The 19738-nt window shown below is 41.4% G+C and overlaps 1 protein-coding gene across 5 annotated transcripts in view; it reads right to left on the bottom strand.

The window, feature by feature from the left end:
• Positions 1–19738, bottom strand: part of NR6A1 (nuclear receptor subfamily 6 group A member 1) — a 254770-nt gene that overhangs the window by 28013 nt on the left and 207019 nt on the right. For all 5 annotated transcript variants that reach the window (XM_077968050.1, XM_077968051.1, XM_028834859.2 and 2 more), the window contains one exon: positions 5277–5519. In XM_077968050.1, coding sequence (XP_077824176.1) covers positions 5277–5519 — 243 coding nt within the window. The remainder of the gene's footprint in view (positions 1–5276; positions 5520–19738) is intronic.

Raw genomic sequence — 19738 nt, 5'->3', positions numbered from 1 at the left:
CTCATTGTCTAATAATGAGGGAAACAGACGAGTGAACAGAGAAAGATAACAAAAGGTGACCAGGGTTATGGCAGAGGGCATGCAAAAAAGCTGTGGAAGCACAGGAGGGTTATCTGGTGGGGGGTGGCGTCAGAGAAGGATTCTTAGAGGATGTTACAAATAAATGCTGAACCTTGAAGTCAGGAGTAGAAGGGTGACTGAAACCCTCTCTTCTTTCAGGCAGATGAAACCACATGTGCAAAACAGGAAACATCATTGGGTTTTTGAAGAACTACGATGGAATGCAGATTGTGAGTGGGGAACACCAAATGGAGAAGGAAAGGGATCAGGTGGCTGATGCCAGTGTCAGAGGGGCCTTGAAAATCACCTTGAGGAGCCTGACTTTATCCCGAAGACCGTAAAATGGGTAAGAAACATACATGGGGGATACTAGTGCAGTAGTGGGGATGGACAGACAGGGCCCAGTCTCCATTCACCACCCTTCTTTAGATCTTCCTCACTGCTTTGCTAATTTAATGACTTTTCTGACCAGTCAACTTCTAGGTCTGAAAAGACACTCAGTTCTAAATCCAAAGATGGAGGACAACAGAGAGCTGTCTCTCACATAGGTGAAAAAGCCCCAGTCACAAATGGCAGCTGCATTTTTTAATAGTTAATTTTTTTAATTTTAAGGTAAGTTTAGACTTTATACAAGAGTTGCAAAAATAGTATGGAGAGTTCCCATATACTCTCCTCCTTTTAACATTTGACATAATCATGGCTAGTCATCAAAACTAGGAAACTAACTTTGGTACAATACTATTAACCAAAGCACATACTTTATTTTGATTTCTCCAGTTGTTTCACTGATATCTTTTGTTCCAGAACACAATCCAGGGGCCCACATTACATTTAGCTGTCTTGCCTTCATAGTCTTCTCCAATCTGTGACAGCTCAGTCTTTCCCTGTTTTTTGTGACTCTGACACTTTTCAAATGGGTATATTGTCAAATGTCAGTTATTCTGAAGAACGTCCCTCAATATGGGCTTGTCTGTTTTCTCAGGATTAGACTGGGAGTGAACTTACCTCTGTGTGTGTGTACATGTGTGCGCTTCTCAGTGTTTCATATTGGGGGTATATACAATGTTGGTGTGTTTTGTTGGTACTGTTAATCTTGATCATTTGGCTACAGTCATGTCTGTCAGAATTCTTTAAATAAACTTACTATTTTTTCCTTTGTAATTACTATATATTTGCAGACTATGCAAGTATTCTGTTTCTGTTTACACCAATGCCACTTACTTAAGCATCCATTAAGATCTTGCTTGTCGCAATTATTACTGTGGTGTTCTAATGGTGGTTTTTTTTTTTTTTTTTTGGTCTGTCACCCAGGGTGGAGTACAATGGTGTGATCTTGGCTTACTGCAACCTCCGTCTCCCAGGTTTACCTTAGCCTCCAGAGCAGCTGGGACTACAGGCACATGCCACCGCGCCCAGCTAATTTTTATATTTTTTTTTGTATAGACGGGGTTTCAGCATGTTGCCAAGGCTGGTCTTGAACTCCTGAGCTTAAGCAATCCACCTGCTCTGGCCTCCCAAAGTATTGGGATTATAGGCATGAACCACTGTGCCCGGCCCTAATGGTGATTTTTTTTCTATTTCCCTCATTCCTTCTACATTTATATTTATATTTTTAGAGATGGAGTCTCACTATGTTGCCCAGGCTGGTCTTGAACTCCAGGGCTCAAGTGATCCTCTTGCCTTGGCCTCCCAAAGTGCTGGGATGACAGGTGTGAGCCACTAAGCCTGGCCTCCTTCTACATTTATTAATCAGAATTCACTTAAAAGGAAGAATGATCACTTCTCTTTATTTACTCACTTACTTCTTTCAGTATGAACTCATGGATATTTACTTTATTATTTGGGTTATAAACTAATCCTATAGTTATTGTTCCTCAAGTTGTTCCAACGTTGGCCATCAGAAGTTCTTTCAGGTTGGCTTATGTGCCCTTTGATATGCTTCCTTTCTTTTTTTAGAAAGTACTTCCTAATTTGCTGGCACCTTAAGATGCTCCAGGATCATTTTATATTTCTCCTATCCCAGCCTTAGAATCAACCAGTTCTCCAATGAGTCCTCATTCCTTTCATTGATATTTGGAAGCCAAGAGCTGGGTGCTGGGTGTACTCATTGCTCCTGGGGTATCTGCTTCTAGCCCCTCTCAGTGGCTAGAGCTTGGAAATACACATAGGTACACTAACTCACCTACCCACACACGGTATCTATGTATTTTTAAATCTATCTAAAACATTAATACATATTGACACACTGATTCCAATCTGGCACCAGGGGATTCATTCTAGCCTTCTCCTTTGCTGATTTATAACTTCTTTCTTTCTCTGATGTGAGAAACCTGACTCTCATTGTCCACAATATATTTACTTGCCGATTCTACTCTAAATGAAGTAGCGACAGAATTCCTAACACATAACCTTGAGAGAAACAAATTTTACAAACTATAGAGTGCTTTGTTTGTAATTCTTTGTTTTTAGCCTTACAGTATACAGTAAAAACACTTTTCAAAGGTTAGCTCCTTTTTTCTCCAACCCCTTAAGTGTGGTTATGTGACTCATTTCTAACACTATAGCTAGATTCATTTGTCACAGTGTGCATTCTTTCTCTCTGCCCTGTAACCCCTACAATATCCTAGCTGATTAAACAAATTTTCACATGTAGTAACATTTACTTTTTTGTGGTGTAAAGTTCTATGGGTTTTGACAAATGCACAGAATTATGTGTCAACCACCACAGGTCCATACAGAATATTCCTTACCCCCAAAATACTCCCATGGCAACTGCAATTTTAATCCTGCTTTCGCAGCACCAACCAGGAGGTGGCAGGGTTTCTCTCCCTGATGCAGACTTCACCAGGCAACTGGGTCTGCCTGCTCTGCGTGCAAACAGTCCTAAGGAGACAGCTCCCTGTCCCTCATACTCCATGTGTCTTCTGGTCTATGGTCAGAGGGGTTATAAGGTTAAGTTTCTTCTTCCCTAAAACAGGTGAGTTTTGCTGGAAGCCTCAGAATCTCACACTTCAGCTGAATAAGCAGGATGATTCTTCAGAGACAGTAGTCAAGAAGACAACCCGTAACAACTAAGCTTTCATAAGATACTCACAGTGAGGGCAACAAAGGGAGACGAGAAATGTGGAGGCCAAAACCAAAACAGGGTGAGGGCAAGAAGTTGACAGACTCTTCAAGACAGTATGTGTTTGGTATTGGTGGCTGGAAAAGATTTCAATAAGAGGAAACTGACAGTGGGGAAGGAAAAAGATCTCCAAGTAGAGGAAAAAACCTGAGTACAGGCACTGTAAGGCATCCCTGAGGCACAGTATTCAGAAATGAGTTAGAAAGAGAGGCAGGGGACAAACTTCGTAACACTTCAAATGTCCTACTATGGCATTCATCATCCAATAAACACAGGGTGTTCCAACACGTAAACAACTACGCCACATGGTAGACATGTGAAGCAGTACATTTTCCGTGTGGTCAGGTACAAGCTCTGCTTAATAACAAATTATAATTTAGTAACTATTAACTGTCAACACAACCACCCCTAAACTAACTACTGCTAAATCATTTTACCTCCCTAAGCTGTATCTGTAAACTGGGGATAACAGTTAATGACAGGGTTGCTGTATGTATTCAGTGGTAGAATATATATATGGAGGGTACATAAATAAGTGCTCAATATTAGTATTTATAATAAATTATAAATCACCTAAATTTATCTAAATGCCCTTCCACATCTCTCTTACTTTTCTTCATGATGGGCAAGTTTTTAAAAGGTCCTTCCTATCTCATACACAATAAAACCAGTCTGAGTACATCCGGGTGTCTGCATTCATAATGCTATAAAACCAGTTGGAATAGTTCACTTTATCTGACTAACCCCCCTATCCCTGAACACTGCTGCTATGGACCCCTAATACTTTGCTGGGTATTTTGTATGTTATCATACTTAATCCTGTAGAGAACTCTGAAGGGCAAGTAACATACTACCTTAAAGGTAAGATAATTATCAGAGATATAAAGCAAACTTCCTAAGGTCACAGAGCTAAGAGCTAGTCTGTTTGCCTCTAGAGCCTCTCTTCTTTCTGCTGAATGACACTGCTCTATTCTACTCTCTACTCTCCATGGGAATACCACTCTAGGCTTCTGACACCGGCCCTTCTCTCTTATGTATCTAAGCTCTCTGTGGGTGATTTCACCTCTGGACTACACTTTTACTACCACCTCTGTGCCAACAGCTCCATGAAGCCTGTTTGCAGGCAGGGCTTCTCACGTCAGTTCCAATCCTATATAACCAACTTCCTTGGTGGACATCTTTATGTGTCCCTCTCAGGTACCTCAAACTCAGTATTGCCAAGGCCAACATTTTGCCCCATCCTTTTTTTCTTTTCTTTTCCTTTCTTTTCAGAGGGTCCTGTAGAGAAATCACCCTGCTTTTTAGTTTGACTTTTTTTCCCCCCCCATTTTTTCCTCCATAGTAAGGTCATTACTCTTAATCCACATCCTCAACTTCAACTTCTGGTGCTGCTCAATATTCACTATGTCACCAAGTTCTATCAGGTGAGTTTCTTCAACGTCTCTCTGTGCCATTATTTCCCCCGTTCCTTCAGTTCCTTTAGATTTCCTTCTATACTCTACTAAAAACTTTCTAGATGGTTTTTCTGTTTCCCCTGCCCCAATTAATCCTCCAAAAGAGTCCTTCATATTCATCCTACTAGAACGTCAGTTTATTCCTATTATCTCAGGCTAAGGGCTCTTGGAAAGCTACCCAACACATCCCAAACTCCTCACCAACCTAGCCACAGACTTCTGAGCATGCCTAGCCTCTGAGTACACCATGGTTCTAGCAAACAAAATGATACCGCATTCAGAAATCTCCTACCTCATGCCTTTTCATCCAAAAATTTCTACTTCTGTCATCATTCCTGAAATAATTAGTGATGTATATTAATGGCAGTTAAGACCTGATTGTTAAGTGAGTTCTTGGTCACACAGGGCTTGTGCACTCACTCCCACAGAATCCTTAACATCTCACTAGTTTTTTCCCCTCCACCTAGTTTAGGAAGTTCTTGTAGGCAAGAATGGTTCCAGATTCATTTTTGGTTAACAGTACAAACTGTAAGGCCTGATATGTAGTGCAAGCTTGAGAAATAAGTAACTAAACAGCTGACACTAAAGGTAAAGTTTTGAATGAAGGATGGGCCATCAGCGCCATGAGCACCACTCACCCTTCCGGTTCATCCCCATCTGGAGGCATTTGAGCAGGCGGCAGTACTGGCACCTGTTCCTCTGCTTCCGAGACATGACACAGTTCTTGTCACGACTGCACCGATATACCCGTTTGTTGCAAATGCTCCGCTTGAAAAAACCTTTGCAGCCCTCACAGGAGATGATCCCATAGTGCAAGCCTGTAGCGCGGTCCCCACAAATGAGACAGGTTCGTTGTTCAGCCCGATCATCTGGAACAGAAACTGATCATGTTCGAGTTAGAACACAGTGGAAATAATGGTTTTAAGCCTACAGTTCCTAAAGTGAGCAACTCTCTTCTGGGTAGATTAAGACCACCACTATCTCCAGGCTAAAGGGCAAATAGGGGGCCCATCTTTGGAGCTTTGTCCCAGGAGTAGTCCCTGTATCTATGGTTGCAGATACCACAACACAGTCTACCTAAACTCTTTCTCCTGGGTTTCATCAACACTTGGATCAGTATCTAAGACTGAAACCTACAAAGTATCTTTGACTCCTCTATCACCCTCACCCTGCTCATCTATAACCCATCAATTCTACCCTGTAAGAGCATGGTAAGGATTACTTACCATGTATGTAAGTGCCTCACACATGATATATAGCCAATAAATGACAGCTGTAATTAAGTTCTAACCATGCCCAACTAAGCCAGTCAGCCAGACATCCAGTCAATAAATATTTACTGTGCAACTCTTCTATCCCAGGAACTGCTGTAAGGCATGAATATGGCAGTGAACAGAAGTCCCTGGTGAAGCTTACACTCTAGCAGAATATCTATTCTGTGTCCAGGCCCTGTGCTAGGACATAAATAAATCGTCATGATCCCCAGAGTCATGGAACTCACTGACTAGCAACAAACAAGTTACTTGAGGAGGAAATTCAGTATAGAGTATAGCTCTTCACCTTCTCTTCCTTTAAACTGCATTTACTCAGGACCAAGCAACTGCTAAAGAGCAGGCACATGACAAAAAAGCACCCTGTGAACTGTGATGTGAAGCTATGCCAGCAGGTACAAGAAATCACCAGGGAAGGTTCTGATCAGAGGCCAAGACAAGAAATCAGATATTTGAACCTCACTCCTGAGTAAGAGGCAAGGTATAATAATCAAGAACGTCATTAGAGAGCCAGGCGTGATGGCACACACCTATAGTCTCAGCTACTGAGGAGGCTGAAGCAGGAGGACTGCTTGAGCCTAAGAGTTTGAGGCTGCAGTGAGCTATGACTGTACCACTACATTCCAGCCTAAGCGACGGCATGACCATGTCTCTTAAAAAACAAACAAAAGCAAAGGCACGTCATTATACCATGAATTAGAGACCCCTTATAATTAGAGAGATTCTAATTTGAATCCTAGCTCTGACACTAGCTGGGTGAACTAGGGAAAAATTGATCTTCTTTACTTTTTTCATTTCTCTCATCTGTTAAATGGTGATTATAATAATACCTATATCCATGGATAAAGTTCTCATTGCAGTGTGTGGGCTGTAACAGACATTTGATAACTGTCAGCTATTATTTTCTTTATTATTACCCCAGCAGGTACACATCTAATGTGATAATGACATTCCTGAAAAGAAAGGCTTTTGAAGGCAATGTTAACGGAGGGTCATGGTAGTATACATAGGAGGGATGCAGAGAAAGGAGGAGGTTTGCATTTCTGGAGCCCTTATTATATGCCAACTTTTGAGATTATTCTTTATGATTGCCATCTGTAGTAAGCAGAATAATTGCGACCCACAGATATCAGGTCCTAATCCCTGGAACCTGTAAAATGCTACCTTATAAAGGAAAAAGGGTATTTGTAGATGTGATTAAATTAAGAATCTTGCATTAGGGGGTTATTCTAAATTATACGGATGGGCCCTAAATACAATCACAAGTGTCTTCATAAGACAGAGGCAGAGGGAGATCTGATAAAGATAGTAGAGAAGAAGAAACACATAATATGCAGAAGAGAAGGCCATATGAAGACAGAGGCAGAAATTGGCTACCAACCAAGGAATGACGGCAGTCACCAGAAGTTGGAAGAGGCAAGGAACCAATTCTCCCCTAGAGATTCTGAAAGGATTGTGGCTCTGCAAACACCTTCATTTCGGCCCAGGAATACTGATTTTTTTTTTTTTTTTTTTTTTTTGAGAGGGAGTCTTGCTCTGTCGCCCAGGTTGGCGTGCAGTGGCTCAATCTCGGCTCACTGCAACCTCCACCTCCTGGGTTCAAGCAATTCTCCTGCCTCAGATTCCCAAGTAGCTGGGATTACAGGCACCTGCCACTATGCCCTAATTTTTGTATTTTTATTAGAGACAAGGTTTTACCATGTTGGCCAGGCTGGTCTTGAATTCCTGACCTCAAGTGATCTGCACACCTCAGCCTCCCAAAGTGCTGGAATTAGAGGCATGAGCCACCATGCCCAGTCTGATTTTGGATTTATGGCTTCTCTTCCAGTAAGAGAGTACATTTTTGTTGCTTTAAGGCAATGAGTTTGTGGTAATTTGTTAGACAGCAGCACAGGAAACTAATATACCTTTTTTTCTCCCCCCCAAACAGGGCAACAGGCAATATTATGACTTGTCCAAAGTCACTCGGCAAACAGCAGGTATTCAGAGAAGTAAATATATGAGATTATACAACCAGGGAAATGGAGAACAACAGATACGGAAAGACTGTCTAGGTTCTTGAGGACTCTACAGTTCTTGGTTACAGACTTTTCTAAGGCTTGTATGCACTACCTGTGATAAAACAGCACAGTGACAAACTGAAGTAACCACGTTATTATAATACAATCTTCCTTTTTTTCTTTTGGGTTTTTCTTTTTCTTTTTTTCTGAGACAAAGTCTTACTCTGTAGCCTATGCTGGAGTGCAGTGGTGCAAACTCCGCTCACTGCAACCTCTGCCTCCCAGGTTCCAGTTCAAGCAATTCTCCTGCCTCAGCCTCCTGAATAGCTGGAATTATAGGAACATACCACCATGCCCGGCTAATTTTTGTATTTTTAGTAGAGATGGGGTTTCACCATGTTGGCCAGGTTGGTCTTGAACTCCTGACCTCGTGATCCACACACCTTGGCCTCCCAAAGTTCTGGGATTACAGGCGTGAGCCACAGCGCCTGGCCAATCCTCCTTCTTTTCTTTCTTAAGTTAAGTGAGTTTCTGTTGTTTGCAAAACAAACAAACAAACAAACAAAATACAAAAAACCCTATTAAGAAAAAAAAGATACCCTATAAAAATGGCCCTGGTGTAATGAGTATTCCTTTCATTTTTCCTTTTGAAAGCATAAAGAAAGCTCAAGATAAACATTATAGAAAAGTTACAATAGCAAATTTAAAAAATGAAAACAGGTAAAGCCAAAAAGGCAAAATGAATAGCATAAAAATAGCACCCACTATGTTTGAGATGGGATTTCCTAGAGTGCTGAAAAGGCCTGGAAATGAAATTGTTGGGAAATCATGATTGGCTATAGAAGAATCTAAATTTTCTAATTTTAAAACCTGCAGTGTTCTTTTAGGTATGATTATAATGTAAACCAGAGCCTTATTAGAATAGACTTAAAAACAGTTATAATGAATATATCCACAAGGACCACACCTTCCTTTCTTCACTGATATGATTTCACTGAACACCCACCACAGCTAGGTAGGCTTTACTTCACTGACTCATGTAATCTTCAAATCCCATATATAGGTGGGTACAATTGTTATTACCCTTTTGTAAATGATGAAGTGGAGGCTCCAAAATGGTTAAACAATTTGTCCACCTACAAAGTGGCTGACCCTGAACCACCAGTATCAGAACTGAAGTTCAATAACCTCTTCATAAAGCATTCCTATGGCATTCTGTGTAGCACCTGGATCCAGAGCAAAGAACCCACAGAATGACAATCAAATACAGACCTGTTAAGAACCTGCTCATGTCTCGTAACACTGCTTGCTTTTCTCATGATATACTTTTTAAAGGGCACACTAAAGACTAAAGGGCCATATTTCTTTAAGGAGCCTGGAGTCCTAGGACTGCTTCTCTGTCTCACTATAGCTATTCTTACTGCCTGCCATGTTCGGTTTATTCAAAAAATGGTCTATGCCATGGATGAGGAACTAATTCAAAAGGGAGTTTCTCAGTGGTAAAAAAGAAAGGCTCTCTCCAGATCAATCTAGTAGCCCTTCAAAGAAGCATTTGGAAAACTTCTCTCCCAGTATGTGAAAAATAACAACCACAGAATCAGCTATTGTTAACTGACTATTTAGGTGCTATGCTCTGGCCAAGCACTTAACATACATTATTGTGCTGAATAATCACAATTATTCCTAAATCAGGTGCCCTCAACATTTTACACATCAGGAAATGGAGGCCCATGAGGTGCTATCACTCCCTAATAGTCATCCAGCTAGTAAGGGAAGGCTGGAAGCCCCAAAAGTCTATGTTCCTAACCATTACATTCTTTGGCCACAGCAAGGCAAATCTATACATTCTACATGCAGGTAAGTCGGGCCCTTCCCCACTGAAAACCAACCAACCAACCAACCTAAAAAGCCAAGGTCCCCCTTTGTAAATGAACAAACTGAAGCAAATACCCCTAATCGTGCCTGGCCAGATGTCAGATACAGATTTCTGCACCTCCTATTGGCCAAGGATTTGAAGGGTATTTATAGCATCTTTACATTCATTATCTTGCTGGCATCAGGCCAAGGTAAGGGTTATTCTTATCTTATAGATAAGGCAAAAAACATTCAATGAGAACCAACTCTGTACCATGCAATGTGCAAGAAGTTTTTACATACACTATTCACCGCAGTAATTTCGAGGTATTATTCCTATATTACTGAATCTGGAATCTTAAGAGTTAGAAAGAGCCTTAGAAATTGCCCTGAAGAGATCTTTACCTAAGGCATGAATTCCCTCCACAATGTTCCAAGACAAAGAGTTGCCCCATCCTCTTACTTAACACATCTCCAGTGACTCCATAAGGCACTTCATTCCATTCATTCTATTTTTAGACAGTTATAATGGTTCAAAGGCTTTTCTTTACATGGAGCCAAACCTGAAGCTTCCCCCACTGCCCTGAATAATGTGTTCATGGGTAAAAAATAAATGTACAATCTAACCTAACTCATATATAAACGATTTAGAGATTTAAAGATAATAGGCCGGGCGCGGTGGCTCACGCCTGTAATCCCAGCACTGGGAGGCCGAGGCGGGCGGATCACGAGGTCAGGAGATCGAGACCATCCTGGCTAACACGGTGAAACCCCGTCTCTAGTAAAAATACAAAATATCAGCCAGGCGTGGTGGCGGGCGCCTGTAGTCCCAGCTACTCAGGAGGCTGAGGCAGGAGAATGGCGTGAACCCGGGAGGCGGAGCTTGCAGTGAGCCGAGATCGTGCCACTGTACTCCAGCCTGGGTGACAGAGCGAGACTCCGTCTCAAAAAAAAATAATAATAAAATAAAATAAAGATAATAATGGAGTTTTCAGGCCGGGAGCGGTGGCTCACGCCTGTTAGCCCAGCACTTTGGGAGGCCGAGGAGAGTAGATCACCTGAGGTCAGGAGTTCAAGACCCGCCTGGCCAACATGGCGAAACCCCATCTCTACTAAAAATACAAAAAATTAGCCGGGCATGGTGGCACGTGCCTGTAATCTCAGCCACTCGGGAGGCTGAGGCAGGAGAATTACTTGAACCCGGGATGCAGAGGTTGCAGTGAGCCAAGATCGCGCCACTGAACTCCAACCTGGGTGACAGAATGAGACTCCATCAAAAAAGAAAATAATAATAATAAAATAACGGAGGATGGGTGTGGTGGCTCATGCCTGTAATCCCAACACTTTGGGAGGCCGAGGCGGGCGGATCATGAGGTCAAGAGATTGAGACCATTCTGGGCAACATGGTGAAACCCTGTCTCTACTAAAAATACAAACATTAGCTGGGCGTGGTGGTGCTCGCCTGTAGTCCCAGCTACTCTGGAGGCTGAGGCAGGAGAATTGCTTGAACCCAGGAGGCGGAGGTTGCAGTGAGTTGAGATTGCGCCACTGCACTCCAGCCTGGTGACTGAGCGAGACTCCGTCTAAAAATAAATAAATAAATAAAAATTAATTTAAAAAAATTATAATAAGTTTCCAATTGTGATTTTTTTCCTTCTCATTTCTTAGTCTTAATGAATTATATAGTATAGGCCAGGAGCACACTTTGGGAGGCCAAGGTGGGCAGATCATGAGGTCAGGAGATCGAGACCATCCTGGCTAACATAGTGAAACTCCGTCCCCACTAAAAATAAAAAATAAATAAATAAATAAATTAGCTGGGATTGGTGGTGGACACCTGTAGTCCCAGCTACTCAGGAGGCTGAAGCAGGAGAATGGTGTGAACCTGGGAGGTGGAGCTTGAAGTGAGCCGAGATCGTGCCACGGCACTCCAGCCTGGGTGACAGAGCAAGACTCTGTCTCAAAAAAAAACCAAAAAACCAAAACAAAAACAAAACAACAAAAAAACCCCACCTCATATCATATCAAAATCTCTTTTAAAATGAAGTATCCAGAACTGAAAGATTTTTCTTTTTTTTTTTTTTTTTTTTTTTTTGAGACGGAGTCTCGCTCTGCCGCCCAGGCTGGAGTGCAGTGGCCGGATCTCAGCTCACTGCAAGCTCCGCCTCCCGGGTTCACACCATTCTCCTGCCTCAGCCTCCCGAGCAGTTGGGACTACAGGCGCCCGCCACCGCGCCCGGCTAGTTTTTTGTATTTTTTAGTAGAGACGGGGTTTCACCGTGTTAGCCAGGATGGTCTCGATCTCCTGACCTCGTGATCCGCCCGTCTCGGCCTCCCAAAGTGCTGGGATTACAGGCTTGAGCCACCGCGCCCGGCCATGATTTTTCTTAATATCATTTAAGACTGAATTAATTTTGCTTATATGTTTCTGCAGCTAGCAACACCAGTAAGTACATACATTTTACAATGACTGAATCTCTGTGACATGCCACACGTTTTATAATGGGAAAAACTGATGCTGAAAGAGGTAAATAATCTTCATTACACAACCAGCCAGGAGAAGAGCTGGAATTGCAATTCATGATCTTCCAATTCTAAGACTGCTATATTTTCAATCCTCCTTGCCACCTCCTACTCAACCACATACATACTTAATTCACATCTGTTTCACAGGCACCTAAAACCTGAAGTATTTGCCACACATACCACTAACTGATATCTTTCTTATTCCATTCTTGGGAAGCAGAATGCTGAACCCAGGGGTAGGACTTTACATTTGCCCTTGATCCATTTTAGATTTATATAATAAATTCTGCATGCCATTCTGGTCTATTGAAATCTTTGGGGATCTGGGTCCTGCTACCTAATATATTATTTCTTCCATCTCCTTCTTGTCTACATGTGTTGTCAGTGTTACATTATTTTCATTTCTATCCTTAAAACAGTATTAAACACAATGTGGCCTTCTGGCAAAACACTGAAGTCCTTTCTTTAATCTGACTTAACCATTAGCATTCTGGAAATAGTTATTCAATTGGTTTTGTCTTTTATTTTTTCTTTTTTGAGATGGAGTTCTGCTCTTGTCGCCCAGGCTGGAGTGCAATGGCGCAATCTTGGCTCACTGCAACCTCCGCCTCCCAGGTTCAAGTGATTCTCCTGCCTTAGCCTCCCAAGTAGCTGGGATTACAGGCGTGTGCCACCATGCCTGGCTAATTTTTGTATTTTTAGTAGAGACGGGGTTTCACCATGTTGGCCAGGCTGGTCGCAAACTCCTGACCTCAGGTGATCCACCCGTCTCAGCTTCCCAGAGTGCTGAGATTACAGGCAGGAGTCACTGTGCTTGCCCCCAAGACAATTTTTAACAAACTTTAAACTTTAATTGATGAGACTGGGATTAGGTGAATAGATATAAGATATACACTGCAATCAAGGGGACAGGCTTGGGTGGCAATATAGAGTTGATCTCAGGGCCCATGGCAAGGTAAGCCTCAACTTGTGGATAGAAATGAAAATGACAGGCTGAGCACTGTAGTCCCAGCACTTTGGGAGACTGAAGTGGGTGGACTGCTTGAGGCCAGGAGTTCGAGACCATCCTGGGTAACATGGTGAAACCCTGTCTCCCTGCCAAGATACAAAAGTTAGCCAGGCATGGTGGTGTGTCTGCAGTCCCAGTTTCTTGTGAAGTGAGGTGGGAGGATCACTTGAGCCTGGGAAGTGAAGGCTGCAGTGATCCGTGTTCCTACCATTGTGCTCCAGCCTGGGCAACACAGAAAGACCCTGTCTCAAAAAAAGACAGAAGTTGGCGGGACAAATTTCTGGAACACAGGCAACAGAACAGAAAAATTTAAAACTTGGGTTCTAGAATCAGAATCTAGGCTCTGTCACTTGCTAGTAGTGTGTCTTTAAGTTTCTTAACCTATTTAGATGTACCTCAGTTTCCAGATAATAGAATGTGGATATTATTATTTTCAAAAGAACTGTTGTGAGGCCAGCCACAGTGGCTCATGCCTGTGATCCCAGCACTTCAAGACCAGCCTGGGAAACATGGCAAAACCCTGTCTCTACAAAAAATGCAAAAAATTAGCCAGGCGTGGTGGTGCGCCTATAGTCCCAGCTACCCAGGAGGAGGCTGATGTAGGAGTATCACCTGAGCCCAGGTGGTCGAAGATACAGTGAGCTGTGACCATGCCACTGCACTCCAGCCTAGGGGATGATGGAATGAGATCCCATTTCTAAAAACAAAACAAACAAAAACAACTGTTTGAGAACCAATAAGGCAACAGATTACCCATAAATGACACACAGCTCTACCTTCCTCATAGTCTGTAATAGAATAAAATAGCTTTGCAAAGTGTAAGGGTTAGACAAAATTGTTGCTTAATAATAGTTTTTCTTTTTTTAACCTAAAAGACAAAAAAATTGGCAGGACACGGTGGCTCACACCTGTAATCCTAACACTTTTGGAGGCCGAGTTGGTCAGATTACTTGAGGTCAGGAGTTCGAGACCAGCCTGGCTTTTACGGTGAAACCTGTCTCTACTAAAAATACAAGAATCAGCCATGCATAGTGGTATGGGCCTGTAATCCCAGCTACTCAGGAGGCTGAGGCAGAAAAATTGCTTGAACCCAGGAGGTGGAGGTTGCAGTGAGCTGAGATTGCACCACTGCACTCCAGCCTGGGTGACAGAGTGAGACTCCGTCTCAAAAACAAAAAAAACAAACAAACAAAAAAACACCACTTTAAATTTTTTTTTTTTTTTTTTTGACAGTGTCTCGCTCTGTTGCCCAGGCTGGAGTGCAGTGGTGCAATCTCGGCTCACTGCAAGCTCCGCCTCCCGGGTTCACGCCATTCTCCTGCCTCAGCCTGCCGTGTAGCTGGGATTACAGGCGCCCGCCACCGCACCCGGCTAATTTTTTGTATTTTTCGTGGAGCGGGGTTTCAATGTGTTAGCCAGGATGGTCTCGATCTCCTGACCTGGTGATCCGCCCGGCTCGGCCTCCCAAAGTGCTGGGATTACAGGCGTGAGCCACCGTGCCCAGCCTAAAAAATTTATCAGCACCAGTCAGGCTGGTAGCAGGGGAAAGTAATGACAGATTTCCTAGAGGAAGTGAATTATGAAGTACAAATACTAGTTAGACAACTGAAGGTGGAAGAGTGGGTGTAGACAAAGAAACAATTGGGATATAAAGTCATGTCTTAAATTTGGTGCTGGAAAACTCCTCTCCAACTTGGGTTTCCTCTGAGAAGAATCTCATTCCTCTCTAAAAGAGCCGATATAGTTCACTAAGTTTCAGAAAGACTATCAAGAAGAGTTGTTACAGAAGTAGCCACAGATATAATATCAGGCTATGTTTTACCCCTTTGTATGTAAAAGTCATGATCTGCCCACAGTTTTATTCCTGCAAAATATTCTATATATTGCTGGTTACCATAACTAAACACAAGCATTATTAGAAAAAAGGTAACATGCTTGGTCTTTGCTATAGACTTTCAAACCTTAGGGTCAATGTAAAGTGGTTTTTGTTTTTGTTTTTTTTAAGATACAGGGCTTATGTCGCCTAGGCTGGAGTGCAGTGGCTATTCACAATTGTAATCATAGCACTCTGCAGTCTTGAACGCCTGACCTCAAGTGACCCTCACACCTCGCCTCCCGAGTAGCCGGGACTACAGACATGCACAACTGCACCTGGCAAGAGTTTTTTAAGTCAGAGATTATTCTAGCATAGGTAACAGAAGTATCATATTAAATTTCATTTCTTAAACTCCTGCTGATAAATAAGAGCAGATCCAGAGCTCAGTTAGGGTCTCTATGGACACATATTTTCAGAGGCAAAAATGTCAAATTCAAAGGAAATAAAATGATAAATTAAGCTGCTGATATGGTTGGCCTAGAAGATTAGAAACAATCTGAACCAGCTACAGAGCCCTAGCAACATTTCTTCAGAGCACCACTAACACGTGTCTGCTCAAATAAATGGACGTGCCTATCTCCACATCATTTAGCAAGAACAAAAAGTAAATGAGGATAAAGAGATTTATAAATGAATCTAGTCATCGATCTGACCAGAATTGTACAATTTAGGGTCTTGTTTTACAAAAGCTGCAGGACTTCTCAGTCACACCTAACCAAGGTTATGGTGCAGGTAGGTTTTGATTAAAGACGTTAACAGTAAAATCTGACACAATGAATGCTATAGAGAAGATACACAATTTGTTGAATGAATGAATGAGCAGTAAATGAACAAATGGTAAGGCTTGGTGCAGTGTTTTCCAAATTACAAGGCATAACCCATAGCATCATGTTTGGAAAAAAAAGAAATGGAAAATATCAAAGTGCATCATATGTAGCAAGAAAGGGTAGAATTCTGTGAAACTTCTGTTTCAACTAAAGTGTGTGCATTTGTGTGTCTGTGATGTGCAAGTGTGCAGTGGGGTACTGGATCACAATGTATGTAGAAGTGTAAAAAGTTTTAAACACATTGGCCTAGCATTTCAGACACAATAGTATGAACTCCAGCTCTGCCACTTGCTAGCTTTATAATTGTGGGCAAATAATTCCGTTCTCTTAGTCTAACTATTAACTGTAAAATAGAAATGATATTAGTACTCACCTCATACAGAGTTGCTAGGGATGAAATGATACAGTACACGATGGTAAGAACATGAACATGGTGCTTACTATGTACCAGATTCTGTCCTAAATTTGTTACACTGAATCAATCACTCACTCATTCCTCATAACAACTCTAAACAGACAGTCCCCTGCTTACATAAAGTTCAACTTAAGGACTTTTCTTCTTTACGATGGTGTGAAAGTGGTATGTATCCAGTAGAAACAGTACTTCCAATTTTGAATTTTCATCTTTTTCCCAAGCTAGCGATATATGATATGATACTCTCTTGCAATGCTGGGCAGCAGCAAGTCCTTGCTCTCAGTCAGGTTGAGGTGGGAGAATCATTTGAGGCCAGGAGTTCTAGACCAGCCTGGGTAACACACCAAGACCCCATCCCTACAAAAAATAAACAAATTAGCCAGGCATGGTGGCACACACCTATATGGTCCTAGCTACCTGGGATACTGAGGTGGGAGGATCCCTTGAGACCAGGAGTTTGAAGCTGCAGTGAGCTCTGATTGTGGCACTGTACTCCAGCCTGGATGACAAAGCAAGACGCTGTCTCTAAAAAAACCAAAAACAACAACAACAAAAAGAAAAATTCATCTTAAATAAAGCTATAAATAGTGCTTTAATTAAAAAAGTTTTTGATATAATTCAACATTATAAAACTTTTAGCAAACTAGAAACAGAAAAAAATTGAATATGATAAAGGCTATCTGAAGAAACCTATACCAACTATTACACTGAATCATAAAATGTTTAAACAAAAATGTGCTTTTCTTCTGAGACTGGATATAAGACAGGGATGGCCTATGATCAGTACTCTATCTTTATTCAACACTGTAGTGAAGGTCCCAGCCAGCGCAGACAAAATAAGAAATACATAAAAATTAACCATATTTTTATACCACACACAAACAGAAGTGAAAAATTTTAAAAGATGCCATTTACAATAGCACCAATAAATATGAAATGCCCAAGGTGTAATCTAATAAAGAGATACAAGATCTCTATGGAGAAATTGTAATATACTTATTTAATATAAAGTACTTCTAAGATAAACTAAAGAAGGTTTTTAAGTAAATGGAGGGATATATGACACTCATGGATTGGAAGAGTCATTACGGTAAAGGTCTATAGATTCAGTAAGGTCCCATTCAAAATCCCCACTCTGTGTGTGTGTGTGTGTATAACTTGACAAGCTAATTCTGAAATGTATACGGAAATGCAAAAGAACAAAACTAGTACAGATACTTGAGAAAAGATAAGACAATCTACCATATATCAACATTTATTTTAAAGCTATAGTAATTAAAATGTTTTACTGGCTCAAAGACAAATAAAGAGACCGAAGGCATGGAATGGAGAACCCTACAACATAGCCATGCATATACGAATATTTAATTTATAAAGATGGCACTGCAGAGCACTGAGAAAAAGACAAGGCTTTTCAATGAATTGTGATGGGGCAAGTTGATATCTATATGAGAAAAAGTGAAACCCGATTCTACTGTACTCTAATTTAAGACCCAAATATCAAAGGCAAAATAATATATCTCTCAGAAGATAATAAAGAAGAATATCTTCACGACCTTGAGTTATAAAGAGATTTTTAAAAAGAAGTCAGAAGGCCAGGTGCGGTGGCTCACGCCTGTAATCCCAGCACTTTGGGAGGCGGGGGCGGGCAGATCATGAGGTCAGGAGATCGAGACCATCCTGGCTAACATGGTGAAACCCCACCTCTACTAAAAACACAAAAATTAGCTGGGTGTGGTGGCAGGCACCTGTAGTCCCAGATGCCCGGGAGGCTGAGGCATGAGAATTGCTTGAACCCAGGAGGCAGGGGTTGCAGTGAGCCGAGATCGTGCCATTGCACTCCAGCCTGGGTGACAGAACGAGACTGCGTTTCAAAAACAACAAACAAACAAACAAACAACAACAAGAAAAAGTAAGTCAGAAGAAGCACTAACCATAGAAGAAAACATTGATAAAACTGCATTAAAGTAACAAAATATAATAGAGTGAAAAGGCAAGACACAGCATGGGAGAAGATATATGTAATACATGACCTACAAAGAGCTCATATTCCAAAATACATAAAACTCCTATGTAAGAATAAGAAAAAGGCAACCCAGTAGAAAAATATGTGAGACTTGAACAGGCGTGCCACAAAGGAGGCTAAGCCACATAATCAATAAACTTATGAAAAGATGTTCAAACTTACTAGTGATCAAGGACATGCAAATTAAAACCACAATAAGATATTACATAGCCATCAAAATGACTGAAATGTAAAAAGACTTCATGTTGTGACGGCAATGTAGAAAAACTAAATTTCATATATTGTTGGTAGGACTGTTTGTTTATACAATCACCATGGAAAACGGCATGTCATTATTAAGTGGAAGGGACATCTATCCTATGATTCATTCCCAGGAATATACCCAATAAAAATGCATATACATGCATATCAGGAGGCAAGTTCAAGATGTTCACATCAGCATGCTTTATAAAAGCCCTGAATTTAAAATAACCCAAATGTTCATCAACATTACTACAGATGGTATGCATTCAACAATGAAATACTATACAGCAATAAACCTATCTGAACTACTGCAACAACACAGATGACTTGTACAAACAATGGGTGAAAGAAGTGCGAAAGCAAAGAATAAATACTACAGGATTCCATTTGTATTAAGCTTAAAATAAAACAGGCAAAGAAGGGAAAGAGACATATAGTGTTAACAGTACCGTGGTGGTGAGAAGCTTCTGGATCCTCGCAGTGTTCTGTATCTTGAAGTGGGCAGTTGCTTTACAGTAAGTCATTAAGCTGTACATTTGTATTTTATCCATTTATCTTTAAGTATTAATATTTCATAATAAAAGGCTAAAAACAAAACACAACATGGCAGAGCACTCCAAGAAAGGGAAATGATATCAGCAATGGCAAAAGGAAGGAAAACAAACGCAAGGTGTGTTTGAGAGAATTGCATAGGATACTGATGTTGCATAGAGAGATCTTATGGAGGAATGGTGGGAAATATATCTTGAAAACTGGTTTGGAATAGACTGCAATCGATATTATCCGGCTGACAGAAGGCCACTGAGATGTTTGAATGGAGCCTAGAAAGGGCTTGTTGACTGACTGGACCACAGAGGAGAGATGAAGAGAGAAGGGGATAGGAAAGTGGCAGAGAGGAACAGAAGTTCTAAACCAAGGTGGCTGTGAGAAATGCAGCAACACTAACAGAAAATTGGAAAGTAAAAGCTGAGCGCGGGGCAAAATTAATGGCTTTAGTTTAAAGAGAGCATGATGGGCGAGTCAAGTGGGAATATTCTAAAGGCAACTACTTAG

Source organism: Macaca mulatta, chromosome 15 (genome assembly GCF_049350105.2).
Source record: "Macaca mulatta isolate MMU2019108-1 chromosome 15, T2T-MMU8v2.0, whole genome shotgun sequence".
Classification (NCBI taxonomy): Eukaryota; Metazoa; Chordata; class Mammalia; order Primates; family Cercopithecidae; genus Macaca; species Macaca mulatta.
This window is presented reverse-complemented; position numbering and strand designations above follow the sequence as displayed.